General features: G+C 50.2%; 11 protein-coding genes across 11 annotated transcripts; 5 read left to right on the forward strand and 6 right to left on the reverse strand.

Annotated features, from left to right (window-relative positions):
* Positions 1-30: 30 nt before the first annotated feature.
* CEG1 (mRNA guanylyltransferase) lies at positions 31-1,404 on the forward strand (the record flags this gene model as incomplete). Its single annotated transcript, XM_022608627.1, has 1 exon — positions 31-1,404. The coding sequence occupies one exon, from the start codon at positions 31-33 to the stop codon at positions 1,402-1,404; it is 1,374 nt and encodes a 457-aa protein (XP_022465104.1).
* Positions 1,405-1,679: 275 nt separating this feature from the next.
* On the reverse strand, positions 1,680-3,047 carry RSM23 (mitochondrial 37S ribosomal protein mS29; the record flags this gene model as incomplete). Its single annotated transcript, XM_022608628.1, has 1 exon — positions 1,680-3,047. One exon carries the CDS (start codon positions 3,045-3,047, stop codon positions 1,680-1,682), a length of 1,368 nt encoding a protein of 455 aa, XP_022465105.1.
* Positions 3,048-3,231: 184 nt separating this feature from the next.
* On the reverse strand, positions 3,232-4,350 carry PUS2 (pseudouridine synthase PUS2; the record flags this gene model as incomplete). The annotated part of the gene is made up of 1 exon (XM_022608629.1): positions 3,232-4,350. One exon carries the CDS (start codon positions 4,348-4,350, stop codon positions 3,232-3,234), a length of 1,119 nt encoding a protein of 372 aa, XP_022465106.1.
* A 184-nt stretch (positions 4,351-4,534) lies between these two features.
* Positions 4,535-6,217, forward strand: MRH4 (ATP-dependent RNA helicase; the record flags this gene model as incomplete). The annotated part of the gene is made up of 1 exon (XM_022608631.1): positions 4,535-6,217. One exon carries the CDS (start codon positions 4,535-4,537, stop codon positions 6,215-6,217), a length of 1,683 nt encoding a protein of 560 aa, XP_022465107.1.
* Positions 6,218-6,483: 266 nt separating this feature from the next.
* Positions 6,484-7,989, forward strand: ALG2 (GDP-Man:Man(1)GlcNAc(2)-PP-dolichol alpha-1,3-mannosyltransferase; the record flags this gene model as incomplete). Its single annotated transcript, XM_022608632.1, has 1 exon — positions 6,484-7,989. One exon carries the CDS (start codon positions 6,484-6,486, stop codon positions 7,987-7,989), a length of 1,506 nt encoding a protein of 501 aa, XP_022465108.1.
* Positions 7,990-8,079: 90 nt separating this feature from the next.
* SGF73 (deubiquitination module subunit SGF73) lies at positions 8,080-10,203 on the reverse strand (the record flags this gene model as incomplete). Its single annotated transcript, XM_022608633.1, has 1 exon — positions 8,080-10,203. One exon carries the CDS (start codon positions 10,201-10,203, stop codon positions 8,080-8,082), a length of 2,124 nt encoding a protein of 707 aa, XP_022465109.1.
* A 167-nt stretch (positions 10,204-10,370) lies between these two features.
* NPY1 (NAD(+) diphosphatase) lies at positions 10,371-11,648 on the reverse strand (the record flags this gene model as incomplete). The annotated part of the gene is made up of 1 exon (XM_022608634.1): positions 10,371-11,648. One exon carries the CDS (start codon positions 11,646-11,648, stop codon positions 10,371-10,373), a length of 1,278 nt encoding a protein of 425 aa, XP_022465110.1.
* A 202-nt stretch (positions 11,649-11,850) lies between these two features.
* KNAG0F01980 (uncharacterized protein) lies at positions 11,851-13,206 on the forward strand (the record flags this gene model as incomplete). Its single annotated transcript, XM_022608635.1, has 1 exon — positions 11,851-13,206. One exon carries the CDS (start codon positions 11,851-11,853, stop codon positions 13,204-13,206), a length of 1,356 nt encoding a protein of 451 aa, XP_022465111.1.
* Positions 13,207-13,314: 108 nt separating this feature from the next.
* MNP1 (mitochondrial 54S ribosomal protein bL12m) lies at positions 13,315-13,875 on the reverse strand (the record flags this gene model as incomplete). The annotated part of the gene is made up of 1 exon (XM_022608636.1): positions 13,315-13,875. One exon carries the CDS (start codon positions 13,873-13,875, stop codon positions 13,315-13,317), a length of 561 nt encoding a protein of 186 aa, XP_022465112.1.
* A 191-nt stretch (positions 13,876-14,066) lies between these two features.
* On the forward strand, positions 14,067-14,435 carry RPB9 (DNA-directed RNA polymerase II core subunit RPB9; the record flags this gene model as incomplete). Its single annotated transcript, XM_022608637.1, has 1 exon — positions 14,067-14,435. The coding sequence occupies one exon, from the start codon at positions 14,067-14,069 to the stop codon at positions 14,433-14,435; it is 369 nt and encodes a 122-aa protein (XP_022465113.1).
* Positions 14,436-14,581: 146 nt separating this feature from the next.
* On the reverse strand, positions 14,582-16,333 carry AFT1 (DNA-binding transcription factor AFT1; the record flags this gene model as incomplete). Its single annotated transcript, XM_022608638.1, has 1 exon — positions 14,582-16,333. The coding sequence occupies one exon, from the start codon at positions 16,331-16,333 to the stop codon at positions 14,582-14,584; it is 1,752 nt and encodes a 583-aa protein (XP_022465114.1).
* Positions 16,334-16,902: the final 569 nt, after the last annotated feature.

Here is a 16,902-nt window from a genome sequence, read left to right on the forward strand (position 1 = left end):
GGTTTGAGAGTCTGCGTACGTATACACCAGATGGATTCTAGAATGGCACCCGAGGTGCCCGGGATTGTGCAACCGGGGAATGTGACGCAGGACCTGAAGATGATGCTTTGTAAGTTATTGAATTCACCCAGGCCGGCAAAGACTTTCCCCGGTTCGCAGCCGATCTCTTTCCAACATTCTGACATTGCCGAGAAATTACAGACCCAGGACTACTACGTATGTGAGAAGACGGATGGTTTGAGAGTGCTCATGTTTATCTTGCTGAATCCAGTTACAGGAGAGCAAGGGTGTTTTATGATTGATAGAGAAAACAACTACTACTTGGTAAACGGGTTTAGGTTCCCCAAACTTCCAAAGAAGAAAAAGGAGGAACTGCTGGAGACGCTTCAGGACGGTACGTTGATAGATGGTGAGCTGGTTGTTCAAACGAATCCAGTAACAAAGTTGCAAGAACTAAGATACCTAATGTTCGACTGTCTGGCAATAAATGGCAGATCTTTGATTCAATCGCCAACGAGTTCTCGTTTGGCTCACTTGGGTAAAGAGTTTTTTAAACCTTACTATGATTTAAGATCTTTCTACCCTGATCACTGCAGTACTTTCCCTTTGAAACTGTCAATGAAGCACATGGACTTCAGCTACGAGCTAGTTAAAGTTGCCCAAAGTCTGGATAAATTACCACACATGTCAGATGGTTTGATTTTCACTCCAGTAAGAGCGCCATATCAAGTTGGTGGGAAGGATTCTCTTTTGCTGAAATGGAAGCCGGAACAGGAAAACTCAGTGGACTTCAAACTCATATTGGATATACAGATGGTGGAGGATGTTTCTTTGCCCAAAAACGATATAAATAGATGGTACTACAATTATGATGTCAAACCGCAGTTTAGCATATATGTCTGGTTGGGTGGGCCCGATATCAATACAAGATTGAGACACTTCGATAGGCCGTTCGATAAGAAAGAATTTGAATTATTGGAGAGAACGTACAAAAAATTTGCAGAGTTGGAGATCAGTGACGCCAAATGGTCTGAATTGAAGAATCTGGAACAGCCTTTGAACGGCAGGATCGTGGAATGTACTAAGGACCAGGAAACTGGGGCATGGAAAATGCTGCGGTTTAGGGACGATAAACTGAATGGGAATCACTCCTCCGTCGTGCAAAAAGTTTTGGAAAGTATAAACGATTCTGTGTCTATTGAAGATCTTGGCGAGGTTGTCCCAATGATCAAAGAGGCCTGGGAACAAAGGAAGCAACAACATAGACAAAGCTTGCCTCAAACTACCGCTTCGTCATTTACCGTACCTCCTAAACCACAGCAGCAGCAATCTCAACGATCACAGCCAGAATCGGACAGCAAACCACAATACGTGGACGATGAAGATGACTGGTTCGAAAATTAGAAACCTGGTTGGAGCAACTTTTAGTTGTGTTTGCTCTTATATAGACAGGGCAGAAGATAGACTGCGATGCATGACGTTTTCTTATCCTCTCGAGAGAGGCGTTGAACGGAAAAACTCAGTCCTACTTCGGAAAACATACTTGGCCAGTTTCAAATACTGGTCGTGTGTACAACGTTGTTTCGTGAAAATATCTACATGTTTCTTTTTTATTTGAGTTACAGTTATCTGTTGAATATATTATGTACATTCTGAAACGGTGGTAAAAGCAAAAAAGATCACCTTCTCGTCAATGTTATGGATCTCAACAGTTCTCTAGGATTACCATTACCGCTTAAAATGTATTTCTCTGCCGACAGTTGGTTCAGTGACTTGTCCTCTGTGTCATTGACGGGCACGATTTTCGATTCCAGGTAAAATTTCATTAGCTCTTGAACCTCTTCACAGTTTAGCTTGGGTACTTTGAACTCTTGAACCCCCCCATTTTGCAGGATCTTAACAAAATCCGGATCGTAGTAGTACTTCTTAATGTACGGATCTTCCTTCACTTGTCCCAGTGCGACAGGTAGCGTCCTATTTGTCCTGTCTTCGCCTGATATGGCCAATACAACACAACTTTGTGGGTTGTTCAATGGAATTTCTCCACTGATCAGATTCATGATAGTTTTTGTCAGTTGGAAACTTAAAGTTGGGATGTTTTTGTTGTTAGCATTTTTATATTCTGAATATGAGGAGGTGAAGATGCGGGAGACGTTATCGACAGTGAACGTTATGGGTATACCTTTCTGCAAATAGAATTCCTCAATGATCGCAGAAAATTGTGAGCCACGAAGGTTTGGATTTGCAGAAGCACTCAGTAGGTCATACATTGAGCTGCCCCCCTCTTTCAGGTTAATTGTTTGTGTGCCCTTTAGTGTGGTGTTCAAAAATTTATAGTCCTTCGATAGTTTTATGGATGATAGCACGTCCTTATCGTTCCCCTTCAAGATCTTTTTGATCAGCTTCTTAAGGTACATTGGTTGAACGTAACTTTTCGATTTTTCATCCCAAAAGAAATCGTTCCGGCCGTTTAAAAACATCTCAGGGTATGGGATGTTGATGACGATACCTTTATTATCCACCGTGTATGCATGTAATTGTGCTAACAGAGTGGTTTTGCCAACACCAGATTCACCAGTGATTACATACTTCTTAGATCTTGGACTACCATCTGTATCAGCTACATCACCCTTCATAATGGATATAAATTTCTTCGTGGAGTCCCTTCTTATAAGTGACACTGGTTGTGGGAACAGTTCTCTAAACTGATTTTTCTTGAATGACCCTAAATGATGCAGGTACTTGCACTGTTCCGAGGAGAAAGTCGTCACTTTCCCAATCAAAGAATCATCCTCGTTCGAGCCAAACAACTTTTGGTTAGTCAGGGTGGGCAGATCGACAGAAACAGCACCGGCATTCAGTTTTGCTGTATGAACCGTATCCTTCCAGTTCTTGTACAATGACGTCAGAGAAATCCTCTTTGGAGCAGGTCTCTTGCCGGATGTACTAGGTGCCTTCGAAAAGCCCTGACCCTTCCCCTTCCCCGGCTGTACAGCTAGTCGGGAGGTGCAAGTATGCAAACTTCGCTTCCATTGAACCCTCAACATCAATCGCAAATAAAGAAGAAAGAATGGCCAAGTACTGCAGTCCAAACTGGCCCAAGATCCGTCCCTGATAGCTTGTGATTCGCAAGGTACAGTGCCACTACCTTCCTACCAACCTGTAACTTGAAGCGATTGCGAGAGAGAGAGAGATTTTGGTCTCGAAGTTTCAGCTGAAAATTCACTACTGTTACCCGAAAGAAGGGCAGGTTCCACCAGTGTACCGGTTCCTAAACTGATCAAGCCACTCGGTGGACTCTACGTGGTCCAGGAACTTAGCGTACTCGTGCCGTGTTTGCACTGCACGGACTATTTCCGGCAGCAGCAAAGCCTGCTTTAATTGGAACATTTCCGAGGAGTAATCCTGGAAATCGATTGGACTGTGACCACATTCGACCAACTTCCTGTTGTACGAGTCAAACAGGGGGAAGTCCAAGAACAATCCCGACGAGGGGACCTTTGGGATGTACTGCTTAGTCTCCCCGAGTATATCGTTTAACTGTTCCGGTGGGATACCGTAGTGATGAAATATTACTGCCATCGCTATCATCTTGCGGATCTGGTGGATCATGAACGACTGGCCACGTATCCGAATGGACATGAGTTCCGGTTCATCAGGATGTGCCGCCCGCTGGAACGGTTGGGACACTACTACATCAGAGATATACCTTTTCACGTCTCTATCTGTGAATTGCTTCTTGGTGGTGAAGTTGTGGAAATTGTGCGTCCCCAAGTACTCTTGCATGTACTGTCGCAGTGAAGAGACTGTATCCTGATCCACTCTATACTGTGAAAGGGGGACCTGTAAGCTCTTAGCATATGCCTCGTAATTGGTGTCTTCATCAAATTTCTGGCTCTGGTTCAGTCGGATTCGATGGAACTTGGAGTGACCCATCAGAATAAAGCTGGGGAAGATGTATTCGTACCATCGTCCACCACAGGCAGTTTTGCCGCTAAACTGCTTATTGACACTTTGAATTGCCCATACACGGATACCCTCCGGCAGTTGAGCGTTAAGCCGCGGGACAAGATCCGCGGTCAAGTTTAACTTCAAAGAAACGACGTTCCCAAGGGCATGGACACCCTTGTCTGTCCTACAGGCTCTGTTCCATCCATTCTTGTAGATATCGTCTGAGTTATGTGCCATAATGGCACCAGTTCCCCTTATAGCATCGAAGAGCCTCGATTCTACAGTGGGGAACCGGCTTGCATCGGCGATGTACTGCATCCCATACAATTGTGACCCACTGTACCCGAACAACACGGCGACTCTACGTTTGGGGATACGCTTTAAGCAATTGGTCGACATAGTGACACTGCAAGAGAATTACAACGACAGTGAAGGCCAACAAACGTCACTGAAGGTTCTTGTGGTCTCGTTGCGAAAGTGCTTGAATTTCCACTCGAAATTGAAACTTGATGAATCACTAACTTCTTCACAACAACAGAGAGAGTAGAGGTGAAGTCTGGGTCGGTGTTATATCTAACGGGACATGTCGATCATAGCAAGGACAGGTTTTAGGCCTATTCGCCTTGTCTCAAGACAATATAGTGTTTCCGGGCAAAGTCGTCGACGTAATGGCGGTACAGACCGAACTGGCGCCCAATGGAAACTGGCAAAGAATGTCGGGAAACGAAGTCCAGAGAAACCTGCAGGTAGACGAGGAGAGTCCGTGGGTAAAGGTAAGAAACCACGAGCAGACAAATTTAGGTTTGGTGAGTTCGGTGGGCTCAAAAAGAATCCAACGAGTGTTGCTAACCAAGAACAATCGTCCGGCCTCATCAAAAAGATAACCGATTGGGACAGTCTTAAGTTGCTCCCGGTAGTGAGAGACGCCGTCTCCAAGATGATTGCGAAGGAGTCGCTGGTGTTTTCTTGTAAAGAGGAGGGAGCAAAAGTAACTCCCACTCCGATTCAAATACTAGCTGTCAAAAAATTGGCCAACAAACTAATGGATCCCAAACTGCAAGTGCATGCTATTGCTGCTGATACGGGGACCGGCAAAACTATGGCGTATGTCACATCACTGCTAGATTATCTGACGAGACTAAAATTGGAGAACCCTGAACTCTGGGACTCTTTAAAGGACAAGGCAAGTATACAGTCTGTGATCTTAGTTCCCACTTATGAACTCGTACAACAGGTTTATAGCACGATAAAACAGTCAGAAGAATACCTTGGGGTACACACTTACAAATGGGACAATTCAACAGGCTACAACGACTTGCTCATGCATATAAAGTCAAGGATAGATATTCTTGTCACTACACCAAACAAACTACTCACTCTGTTCGATATTAGAATGATCTCAAGGCCAGAGAGAATATTATCTCAAGTGAAATTTGTGGTATTAGATGAAGCAGACACTTTGATGGACCCCTCGTGGATAGACATGACGTATAAGACAATCAAGTGCTTCAAAAATACCGAACATTTGATTCTCTGCTCTGCAACGCTACCAAACGAGTTCAACAACACGTTAATGAAATTGTTCCCTACTTGTGAATTGATCACGACGCCAAGGCTGCACAAGCTCGCGAAGAGACTGGACTTTAAGATTATAGACGCCAACTTGAATCCATTCAAGGGGTCCAAAGTCAAAGCTTTGGCGCAGATCCTGTATTCTATAAGGCAAGACGACACAGAAAGCGGATGGGAGAAACGGTGCATCGTCTTTGTCAACGAGAAAAGTGAAGTCCCCAGAATTGTGAAACGGTTGAAGACAGAGTATGGGCACGAGTGTGTTGGTCTCTCGGGATCCAATACTATCGAGGAGAGATTAGAGCTGATCAAACAGTTTGTCGATAAACCGCACAAGTTGAATACGGGCACTGTGCCCGAACCGACCGCTCCACAATTGATGAAGCAAGTCCCCGGATCAAACATCCGCATCCCAGTACAGATCAAGTCAGCATCGTCCTCCAAGGCATCTGGGGACAAAGTTTTAAAAGTGCTTGTATGCACCGACCTCATGGCGCGAGGATTAAATTTTCAAGGTGTCAGAAATGTTGTACTGTTTGACGTCCCCCGGACATCCATCGATCTCGTTCACCGGGTAGGCAGAACTGGTAGAATGGGACAGCAGGGGAGGGTCTTCATGATCATCGATAAGAAAACCAAATCGTGGGCCAAAGCTGTGCCAAAGATTATCAAAAAGAATATGTCACTGGCCTGAGTGAAGAAGTATATAACTACAACACTGTTTTCCCAACTTCCTCCTGCCAATTCTGTAAATATGTATAAATAAAATTGCCAGGGAGAAGGGTCCACACTGCATTGTCATCATTCATATTACACGCTCTTAAAGTCTTTCCAGTCTGTCCGCTTCTTCAAGAACTTCAATTTCTTAAAATTTCTGAGAACTTTTGAAATGACATTTTGCCAAGAGGTGATGGCAGCAAGGCGAGTCGGAGATCGATAGAGTTCATTGAGCTGTTAAAGATGAGCACCCCACTTCGCGATAGTGCTATCCCGCTGAAAATTGCGTTTATTCACCCAGATTTGGGGATTGGTGGCGCAGAGAGACTCGTTGTAGACGCAGCGGTAGGACTACAAAATGACGGCCACCAGGTCAAGATATTTACTTCGCATTGTGATCTTAACCACTGCTTTGAGGAGGTGAAGAATGGCACTTTGAAGGTTCAGGTATTTGGTGATCAATTGCCAACGAACGTTGGTGGAAAGTTTTTCATTGTGTTCGCCAATCTGAGGCAGTTATACTTGACGTTCAAGTTGTTGCTGTCCAAGGAGATCGATAAGTACGATTTAGTGATTGTAGATCAACTGTCGACGTGCATTCCCTTTATTCATATGTTTTCTAGTTGTAAAGTGTTCTTCTACTGCCACTTCCCGGATCAATTACTCGCCATAAGAACAACCACACTCAAGAAGTTGTACCGAGCTCCATTCGACGCTTTCGAACAATTCACCATGACCAGTGCAGACAAAGTGGTGGTCAACTCCAATTTCACCAAATCGATCTATAGACGCACTTTCAAGTGGATAAAGGATTCCCCGAATGTTATCTATCCCTGCGTCAATCTGGCAGCACCAAGCATCGAATCGATCGACGTGGATCTCTTATCACACATTATGGGGGACAGCGAAGAGTTCTACCTCAGTATCAACAGGTACGAGAGGAAGAAAAACATAGAGTTGGCGATCCAAGGGTTTGCGCTATCAGAGGAATCCACGAATAACAGTTGCAAGTTGATCGTCTGTGGAGGTTACGACGAAAGAGTCTCTGAAAATGTCCAGTATCTGAGAGAACTACAAAAAGAAGCCGACGAATGGAAGCTATCACACATAACTATCTCGTATCCGGAGTACGCAAGGGCGAAAGATCTGGAGTTTTTCGACGCGAGGAACGCCAAAGTCATCTTCCTGACGTCGATCTCGTCGTCTTTGAAGGATTTGCTGTTGCAGAAGACCAAGATGTTGCTATACACACCAGCGCGTGAACACTTTGGTATAGTACCCTTGGAGGCGATGAAATTCGGGAAGCCTGTCCTGGCGGTAACCAGTGGTGGACCCCTTGAAACGGTCGTCTCCTACGTCCCCGGTGAAAACGAGAACACTGCGACTGGGTGGTTGCGGGACCCAGTGAAGATGGTGTGGGCGAAAGCAATTGACGAATTTACACGGAGCACTGGGGTTGATTTTGACAAGAACGGCAAGGAACGGGTTAGGAAGCTGTTCTCTAGCGAGGCAATGACTGCCACATTTGAGGAGAACATAGAAAAGGTCGTGTGGAAGAAGAAGGAGGTGTATCCCTGGGAGACTGCAGTGGCCTCGCTGTTCTACTTCTCGTTGCATATGTTGGCTTTACTGCTGTTCCCACAGCAGTCGTGGCCTTACCCTGTGTTGGCGGGCACAGCGGCCACAGTGACGAAGAACTATTTCTGGGCTATGTATTACGTGCTCATCTTCTTCTTGACGAGTTCCTGATCATCATCTGTTAGTGTTACAAACCTTTCCATTAAGTACAAAGCGTATATAGTATTGCTTATAGTACGTACGGCTGAGACCCTCTCCCTCTCAATTAACCCTACCTCCGAGCCCGTTGACAGGGCTCCCGATTCCGATGTTGACCCTCCCACCTGCTGGAGTTGCTGCCGCTGGGCTCTGCGCTACTTGTTCGCTGCCTGCACGACTCACAGTTCTCTGTGCGGGTGTCGTAGCGTCTTTCTGGTTGACAGCGACCCCGGGGGACCCCGCGTTACTCGCTGGTCCTGGCGGTGATCCAGTCCTGTTTGGTGCGGAGCTTCCGTTGAGGTTCAAGTTCGAGTACGAGTGTGAGTTTTGCATCAGCTTCGTCGCGTTCGCCAGGTGATACGCTGCGGCCTCAAACTTCTGCTGCTGTAGTTGTTGCTGTCTCAGTTTCTGCTGTTGCAATTGGATCTCTTGTGGGGTCAGTCCCGTAGCCTGTGGCTGTGGCTGTGACTGTGACTGTGATTGTGCCGATTGTGCCTGTGCCGTTGTCGTCGATGAGGCCTGGGGCAGTTTATCCTGTTGTCTTGCCCGCGCCTGCTGTTGCTGGAGAAGTTGCTGCTGCTGTTGCAACTGTGTATGGAGCATCCTCTGCTGTTGCAGTTTCTGGATCTGTTGCGGAGCCAAGTTCTTGTTTGCTGCAATTCTGTTGATCGGTTGCGGGGTTCTGATTCGGAATTTGTAGTCCGTGCTCCTGTCTAGATCCAGGCACCCAACACGGGAGTGGATCGCGCCGTACCCTGGCGAGGAGAACCCTGGCCGCACGGAGAACGACGACGCAAACATCTCTCTCATTCTGAAGTTTTTGGTCCTGTACTTAGTCGATGAAAGCACAGTGGACTCTAGCGGTAGCGGGAACGACCGTGAGACACCGTTCAGGACCTGTGTAGTTTCCTCCTCGGGGGAAAGGTTCGCATAACCTGCGATGGCGTGGCCGTCGCTGCTCATGCCCCCGTTTCTCGTGAGCGTTGCACCGCGGGAACTCCCACTGACACCTGGGGTCCCCGAGCGGCCGTTTGCTCCCCCCATGGAGCCTCCGCCACCGCCACCACCAGCGCCTGCAGCCGTCCTGGATCTCCCTGTAGCTTTCGTCTGCCGTGGTTTCGCCGGCTGTGTTCTGTGCTGTTTCTGTTGCAGCTTCTTCTGCTCCTTCTGCTCGTTGAGGATCTGTCGTTGCAGTTTCTGCAACTCCTGTTGCTTGGCCCGCTTCTCCGCAGCGGCGCCGATCTTAGTCTGGTGTATCCTGTGGTAGTCTGCGAGTAATTCGTCAAACGGTTTCGTCCTACCTTGTACGGCGCGCTTGGCGCCCATCGAATGCGACTTACAAGTGAGGGACCTCGCACAGTACCCTCCCTCCGGGAGCTCGACACCGCACTGCTTGTCGAAATTGATGGAACGGATATCCGTCGGGTTGCGCTGCTTGACTCGCTTGTCGCGGCGCTTGCCGACTTTCCCACGAGCCCCAGAGGGCGTGCCTGTCTTCGAGCGCTTGTATCCTGGTGTGCCACCAACGGATCCATCCTCGTCGTCCTCATCATCGTCCTCATCATCGTCATCATCGTCGTCATCGTCATCTTCGTCCTCGCCGTCCAAAGCGGACGGCGGCCGTTTCTTATCCCCTGTTCTGCGTTTCCCCTGGGTGTTCTCTTCCCCATCGGACCCGCTGCTGCTATCAGACCCACTCTCATCGCCCGAGCGATCGTTCTCTGAACGGTCGTTGTCTGAGTGGTTACCGTTAGAGCGGTTACCGCTACCGCCGCCATTCATGCCATCTCGCGCGCCATCATCATCAGAGTCCACGTTACTATGTGTGGACGCAACAGCGGTAGACCCACCTGAGCCCGTAGACCCAGCGTTCCCACCAGTCGCAGTTGCATGTGTGGTCGCAGTCGCAGCGCACCCGCTGGCGAGATGCGCCTCAAGTGCACGGAGCGCGATGGGCCGACCACACCCGCGACACACCCTGAAGTTGAAATCAGTGTCCACGAAGTACGAGTCCTCAGCGACCCCAGCGACATGCACCACGGCGTTCTCGTTGAAGTACTTGTGGACAAGTTCCTCGTCGACCCGTGTGTACCGCGGACCCCGTTCTGTGAGAGCACAGTCCCGCCAGCTGCCGACGTCGCCAACAACACCAGAGACCTTCACGCCCGTTATCGCCCCGTCTGCCATCGCCCAGTCGGTCCCTTGAGAGCAGTTGATGCAGTGCAAGGACGAAGCGTCGCTGTGAACCGGTTCTTTTAAAGAATTAAATACTCGATGGCTACTTACAACTTGATGCTTGGGGGTTTGATGCTGCGTGATTGAGGGTTCTATAAGGGTATGAAGGTCGCCGACGGTTACGCTGTGTCGCCCTTTTTGCCTTCTCTATACTCTTCAATAACCTTAGCAATCAAAGTATGTGCTATGGCGACGTCGCCCGGGAGGTACGCATCGCGCCCCGCCAATTCGAGGAAGAAGCCGCCCCTGTACGCGTCCACCGCCTTAGCGATCTCCTCTGTGTCGAACCACTGTGCGTCGAGCAGTTCGTCGTCGTGCTGCATCGAGATCTGCTCGTCTGTACCGTTAAAAGGTACCGTTCCGATGCAACCAAGCATGAGGTTTGCAGGGTACGGCCACGGTTGAGACGTGACGATCTGGACGTTGCGGTGTGGGTCGCGGATCAGGACACCTGCCTCCTCCCAGGCCTCGCGGGCACACGCGACCTCGACGGTCTCGCCGGGCTCGATGAACCCGGCTACCGCAGAGTACAGAGCACGGCCCTCGAATTGCTTCTGCGTGCGCACGAGGCAGAGACGGGACCTGTCCGGTGTCGTCAGCGCGACGATGCACACGGGGTCTGTTCGAGGGAAGGTCGCGTTGTTGGGGGCTCTGCTGGAACAAGCGGGGGGGCCAACCTCAATGCCATCTCCGGCGCCTTCGGCGCCGAGGATGGTTTGGTTTGAAGTTGATGAGTCAATTGCACTTGCACTACCGTCTTGGCCAGCAACAGTGCCGGAAGCACCGGTACTGGTTGCACTGCTGCTGGTTGGACACACCCACTTCCCCCCTCCCTCTACAAACTTCACCTTCCCACCACAACTAGGGCAGTACCTATACTTCCTCATCCAATCCACATACGCCCTTGCCTGGCCATACACGTCTGCATCCCCCGTACTCAACTCAAACACTTGGCCCATATTCAACCTCTCAAACCCACTCTCCTCTAACAACTTCACCACTTTGGGGTTCCCCCTCGACTCAAAATTCACCGCCCAGTGCGGCACCCCGCTGTAGACACCTCCACGAGAGGTCCTGTACTCGAATGCATCGCCCTGGGGCAGTAACCCCAGAAACACTACATGAATGGAGGCGGCAACGCCGCCTCCATTCACCGCCTTGCGAAGTACTTCTCGAAGAGAACCAGGACAATCCACCGCCCCGTCCAGCGACACGGTGGCCAGCCGTGGCCGTGTCTCTGCCCCCTCCGCATTGAACCCAGTGCCATCAACCAGCGGCAGGACTATGGCCCCTGCACCGGGCGCCGCAGCCCTCTCCAGAAACACGGCATCCCTCCGCAAAAAGGACACCCTGTTCAGCGTACCGTCCCCAAAAAGCATACCGGGCGTTGCCGTCATCAGCAGACACCAACAGACCCCAGTAAACCAACCTCAAAGCATCATCAAACAGCTCATCGTCAACAGCGTCTTCTTCGAATTCAAATTTTGAACAAAAAAATTTTCAAAAGAAGTCGCTGTTCACAGTTGACAGTAGTTGTAGTGGTAGCTATTGGCAGCTGTTCCCATTGGTTCTAGTTATCCTAGCTGTCATAGTGGTAGCATGGATCTCAGGGTTGGGAGGAAGTTCCGTATTGGGCGCAAGATCGGGAGCGGTTCCTTCGGGGACATCTACCACGGGACGAACCTCGTCAGTGGTGAAGAGGTGGCCATCAAGTTAGAGTCCATCCGGTCCAGGCATCCACAACTGGAGTACGAGTCCCGTGTGTACAAGTACTTGTCTGGAGGTGTTGGGATCCCCTTTATCCGGTGGTTTGGTCGCGAGGGGGAATACAACGCGATGGTGATTGATCTTTTGGGCCCTTCGTTGGAGGATCTGTTCAACTACTGTCACAGGCAGTTCTCCTTCAAGACGGTGATCATGCTTGCCCTGCAGATGGTCTGTAGGGTGCAGTACATCCATGGGAGGTCCTTCATCCATAGGGATATCAAGCCAGATAACTTCTTGATGGGCACGGGGAGACGTGGGTCCACGGTACACGTTATCGATTTCGGTCTCTCTAAGAAGTACAGGGACTTTAACACTCATAGGCATATCCCGTACAGGGAGAACAAGTCCCTGACGGGGACGGCAAGGTACGCCTCGTTGAATACGCATTTGGGGATAGAACAATCGAGAAGGGACGACTTGGAGTCCCTGGGGTACATGCTAGTGTACTTCTGCAAGAGTTCACTGCCCTGGCAGGGGCTCAAGGCAACGACGAAGAAACAGAAGTACGACAGGATCCTACAGAAGAAGTTGTCCATCAGCGTGGAGACGCTGTGCGAGGGGATCCCGCTTGAGTTCGCAGAGTACATGAACTACTGCAGGAATTTGACCTTTGATGAGAAACCAGATTACTTGTACTTGGCGAGGCTGTTTAAGGATCTGAGTATCAAGTTGGAGTACCATAACGATCATCTGTTCGACTGGACAATGCTAAGGTATACAAAGGCAATGGTAGAGAAACAGAGGGAGCTAGTGGCAGGGACCTCCGCAGCGCAAGCGGAGGTCCCTGCACAGGGAGCAGTACCCTCTTCTGCCACCGCCACCGTCGCATCGGCGTCGGGCGGAGACTCCGGCAAGAACGAACAGTTCCAGAAGGTCAAGCTCCTCGCGATGAAGAAGTTCTCGACACACTTCCACTACTATCGCCAGGACGACCGGCACAACCCTACCCCCGACGAGATCAAGAGACAATCCCTTGCGAACAGCCAAGTGACACTCACTCTGCCGCAAGAACTCCTTCAGGCGATCGACCGTGGCATGGACAGTCTCAAGCAGAAACAACCACAGACGAACCCTCCACAACAACAACCTGCGGCGACGCCACGAGTCGTCCAAGGTGGTGCAACGCACTACCCTCCAGCAACGGGACAGCCGGCACCGGAGGGTCCAGGAGGGAACATCTGGCTGTAACCGTAGCAGGTGTTATACAGGGTGTCTAGTAAAGGTGTAAGGTGTAGATGAATGTATGTACAGAAGATCATGCGCAGATTCCTATTTACATGCTGGGCGACTGCGGGCTCATTCGAGGGACACTTTGGCACCGAGCTTCTCGAAGGTGTCCTTGATTCCCTGCGCGTCGTCCTTCCCGATGTTCTCCTTGATCGTCTTGGGCGCACCCTCCACGAACTTCTTCGCGTCCACGAGGGACAACCCAAGCAGCGACTTTACCTCCTTGATGATCTTCGCCTTGCCCTTCGCGTCAAAGGAGTCCAGCTTTACCGTGAACGTCGTCTGCTCCTCCTCCTTCGGCACAGCAGAGGCATTGGCGTCCTCTCCAGACGCAGCGCCCCCTGTTCCGGCACCAACTGCTCCTCCAGCGGCACCACCACCAACAAACTGGCCCGGTGCAGCGGCAAACGCCGTCTCAGGGATGTTCAACCTCGTCTTCAATTCAGCAATCAACTGCGACGTCTCCAAGAGAGTCAGTTGCTCCACAGAGTCGACTATCCCAGTGACACGTTCGGACGCCCCACTGGCAGCCTGCGTGCTCTGCAACCGCAAAGACCCACAGACACCAAACCTCCGGGCAACGGTGGCCCGCACCATACGTGGCGCACAGCGTCTCAGTGCCATACTCATACCTGACGTCCTTGTGTAGCTTGTCAAGTCACTGCTAGCTACTACTCGTCGTGGTCCTTCAGATTCGAATATTATTAAAATTTTTCACTTTTAAAGAGACGGGACGTTACGGCGAGTAACACTGTTGGTAACGGTTTTGGGTAGTCTCTGAGAACTCACCGCCTGCTCCCACTGCCTGTTTTCTAGCGGTAATGACGACTTTCAGGTTCTGCAGGGACTGCAACAACATGCTGTACCCGCGGGAGGACAAGGACAACAAGCGGCTGCTCTTCGAGTGCAGGACTTGCTCGTACGTCGAGGAGGCAGGTTCCCCGCTCGTGTACCGGCACGAGCTGATCACGAACATCGGGGAGACCGCAGGGGTCGTGCAAGATATAGGGTCCGACCCAACGCTGCCTAGGTCCGACAGGGAGTGTCCCAAGTGCCACTCGCACGAGAATGTGTTCTTTCAGTCGCAACAGCGTAGAGGTGACACGTCCATGGTTCTCTTCTTTGTCTGCCTTTCCTGCTCGCACATCTTCACCTCGGACGAGAAGAACAAGCGCACACAGTTCTCGTAACGGAAGAACACAAACACACACAAGTATATAACCGAGTCTCTCTCTCGCTCTCTGTACGTTTCTGTATTCTAACGCATTAACCACAACGGGGTGCTCTCCACCCCATCCCATACACATAGATACATAGAGATACACTACCACAACATTCAGAACTCGTGCAGCCAGGGCAGCGGCTCGTCCTTGCCCGCGGGGGAACCGTCTGGGTTCAGCAGTTGCTCGAGGACGTCGCCGCGCTGAGTACTGGGCAACGGTGGCTCGCTCGTGCTTGCGTTCGCACTCATGAACTCGTCGTACAGCGCCCCAGACATGAAGTTCGCCTCGAGGATCGATTTCGAGTCGTCCAGGCTCGGCGTCAACAGAGACGACGCACAATCGTCCAGCGTGTCATACACGCTCCGCAGCGGGTTCGTGCTCGCAACGGTGGGTCGCCCCTGTGGCATTGTCGCTGGTGGTTGCGACTGCGACTGCGACTGTGACTGTGACTGTGGCTGCACAGCGGGCTTCGTGAATATGTCAGTGAAATCGATCTCATTCAGATCAACTAAATTACCAGCATTTAATGATGCCATGAAATCGGTGTTCGTCAAGTCAGAGGCAGCGTGACCCTCACTCGTGTGTGGGATCGGGTCGTCTATAAAGCTGGTTGTAAGGTCGAAGTTCAGGCTCGACAACGAGTGAGTGGCGCCGTCCTCAAATTGGAACACACCGCGCTCGCTGTTCCGCCGCAGCATCGTCTCCCGCTGTCGCTGTACGCGTGGTGGCGGTCTTCTCGCGGGTTTCCGCTTCTTTACTATGTTGTTGTTCGTGGTAGGCATGTTGGAGGCCCCGGTAGTGACAATCGGACTAGAGGACCCCTCGAGAGGGGTCATGATGTTATTTACAGTCGTGGTCCGCTTGCCCGCACCGCCAATGTTATAAGGCCCGTTAGAATCCGCCCCCGCCGTCGTCGGCAGCACGATGTTGAAACTTTGGATCTCAGAAGTGAGCCCGCAGTCGCAGGGGATCATTGGTGTTTGGATTGGGAGGTTCGCTCGCTTCCTGTACTCCAGCTCATCGAACCGCTTGATTGCCTCAACGTCGTTGTCTATGCGTAGTTTTTCCTTGAACTTCTTGTACTCCTCGGAGTCCGGGTTGAACACGAGGTCATGCGAGTGAGTGTTGTTCAAAACGACAATGTTCCATTTTTTTCTCTTCAAAGAGTATGTCGCTCGTACACGGAAGGGACACACATTGAACCGAGACACGGACCTCTTCTTCTTCTGCTTGTTCTCGGCGTCGCATCCTTCCTCCGTAGAGGGCCGCGCAGGGCCCGTAGGACCCGTAGGGTCGCGCACAAGCAGGTTATCGTTACACTCTGCCCCAAATTGGGCATGCCTCATCGTAAAACCAGGCAGTTGCGACTTCCTCCCACGTTTCGACGCCTTGCATTTGAAGATCACCTTCGTGTGGTCGGACCGCTCTATCACGATCTCGATCCCCTGCGGGTAGAAGATCTTCTGCAGCCAGGGTTTGATGTCTGCTTTGTCCTCGAAGTTCGGCACCGGGTCCAAATGGATCAACTTGTTCTGGTTCTTGTTTAATGCAATTTGAATGTTCTGTGGAGTGGAGGACGCAGTCCCAGAACTGTCCCCACAGTGCGGGCAGTTCGGCCGGTGATCATCACCCTCTACGTCTCCGCCTGCCTCGCAAATATCGTCATCCGCCATCGAATGTTCCGTCAATGCGTGTTCGCTGGGCCGTGTCGGTATATACCCGACCACGGGCGAGTGTGGATCGTGTTTCGGCGAGTCCAAATAGGAATTTCGTATTGCCGATGCATGTATTATCAATGGTGTATCCACAAGCGGAGATCCATTCGACACGTTCGAATGTAGACTCGAATCTGACTGGGGAACCATGCTACTTGTAATTTCTCGGGTTCCCTCTTTTTCTTTTGTTTGATTCCACAATTGTAGTGGTTTTGCCGTCTAGTACAACTTCCGGCAGGTAATGTTACAAATTTCGATGTACCCGTTCCCTTTGCTAAATGGAGTTAAAGATACCTTAACGCCGTAATAAGCAATTGAAAAAAAAAAAGAAAGAAAAAAAAAGATGAGCTATAATGTGTGGTACTTGTTTCCTGTTCCTCTTGAATTATTATTATTATTCTTTAATGACAGCCTTCTCGAATTGATCCCTCACAATGGATAATAATATATAATATTAACAAGTATCTCTGTGACGGGTATTCTAGACGCAGGGCCAAAAAAAAGAAAAACGAAGCCAAAAAAAAACTTCTCAAAGAATGGAGATGAGGAGGATAAGAACGAAAGAGAAGAAGCTCGTTGATTTGGGGTGCGGTCGTCAAGGATGTTGAAAGAATTTGGGACGACCGGGAAAAGAAACGAAAAAAAAAGCCTTGTTCGGTAACACCAGCAACGGAGAGGTGGAATTGAGCACCGGTAAATGTTGAATGTCCGTAGCGTAA

This window comes from Huiozyma naganishii, chromosome 6, assembly GCF_000348985.1.
Source record: "Huiozyma naganishii CBS 8797 chromosome 6, complete genome".
NCBI classification, from domain to species: Eukaryota; Fungi; Ascomycota; class Saccharomycetes; order Saccharomycetales; family Saccharomycetaceae; genus Huiozyma; species Huiozyma naganishii.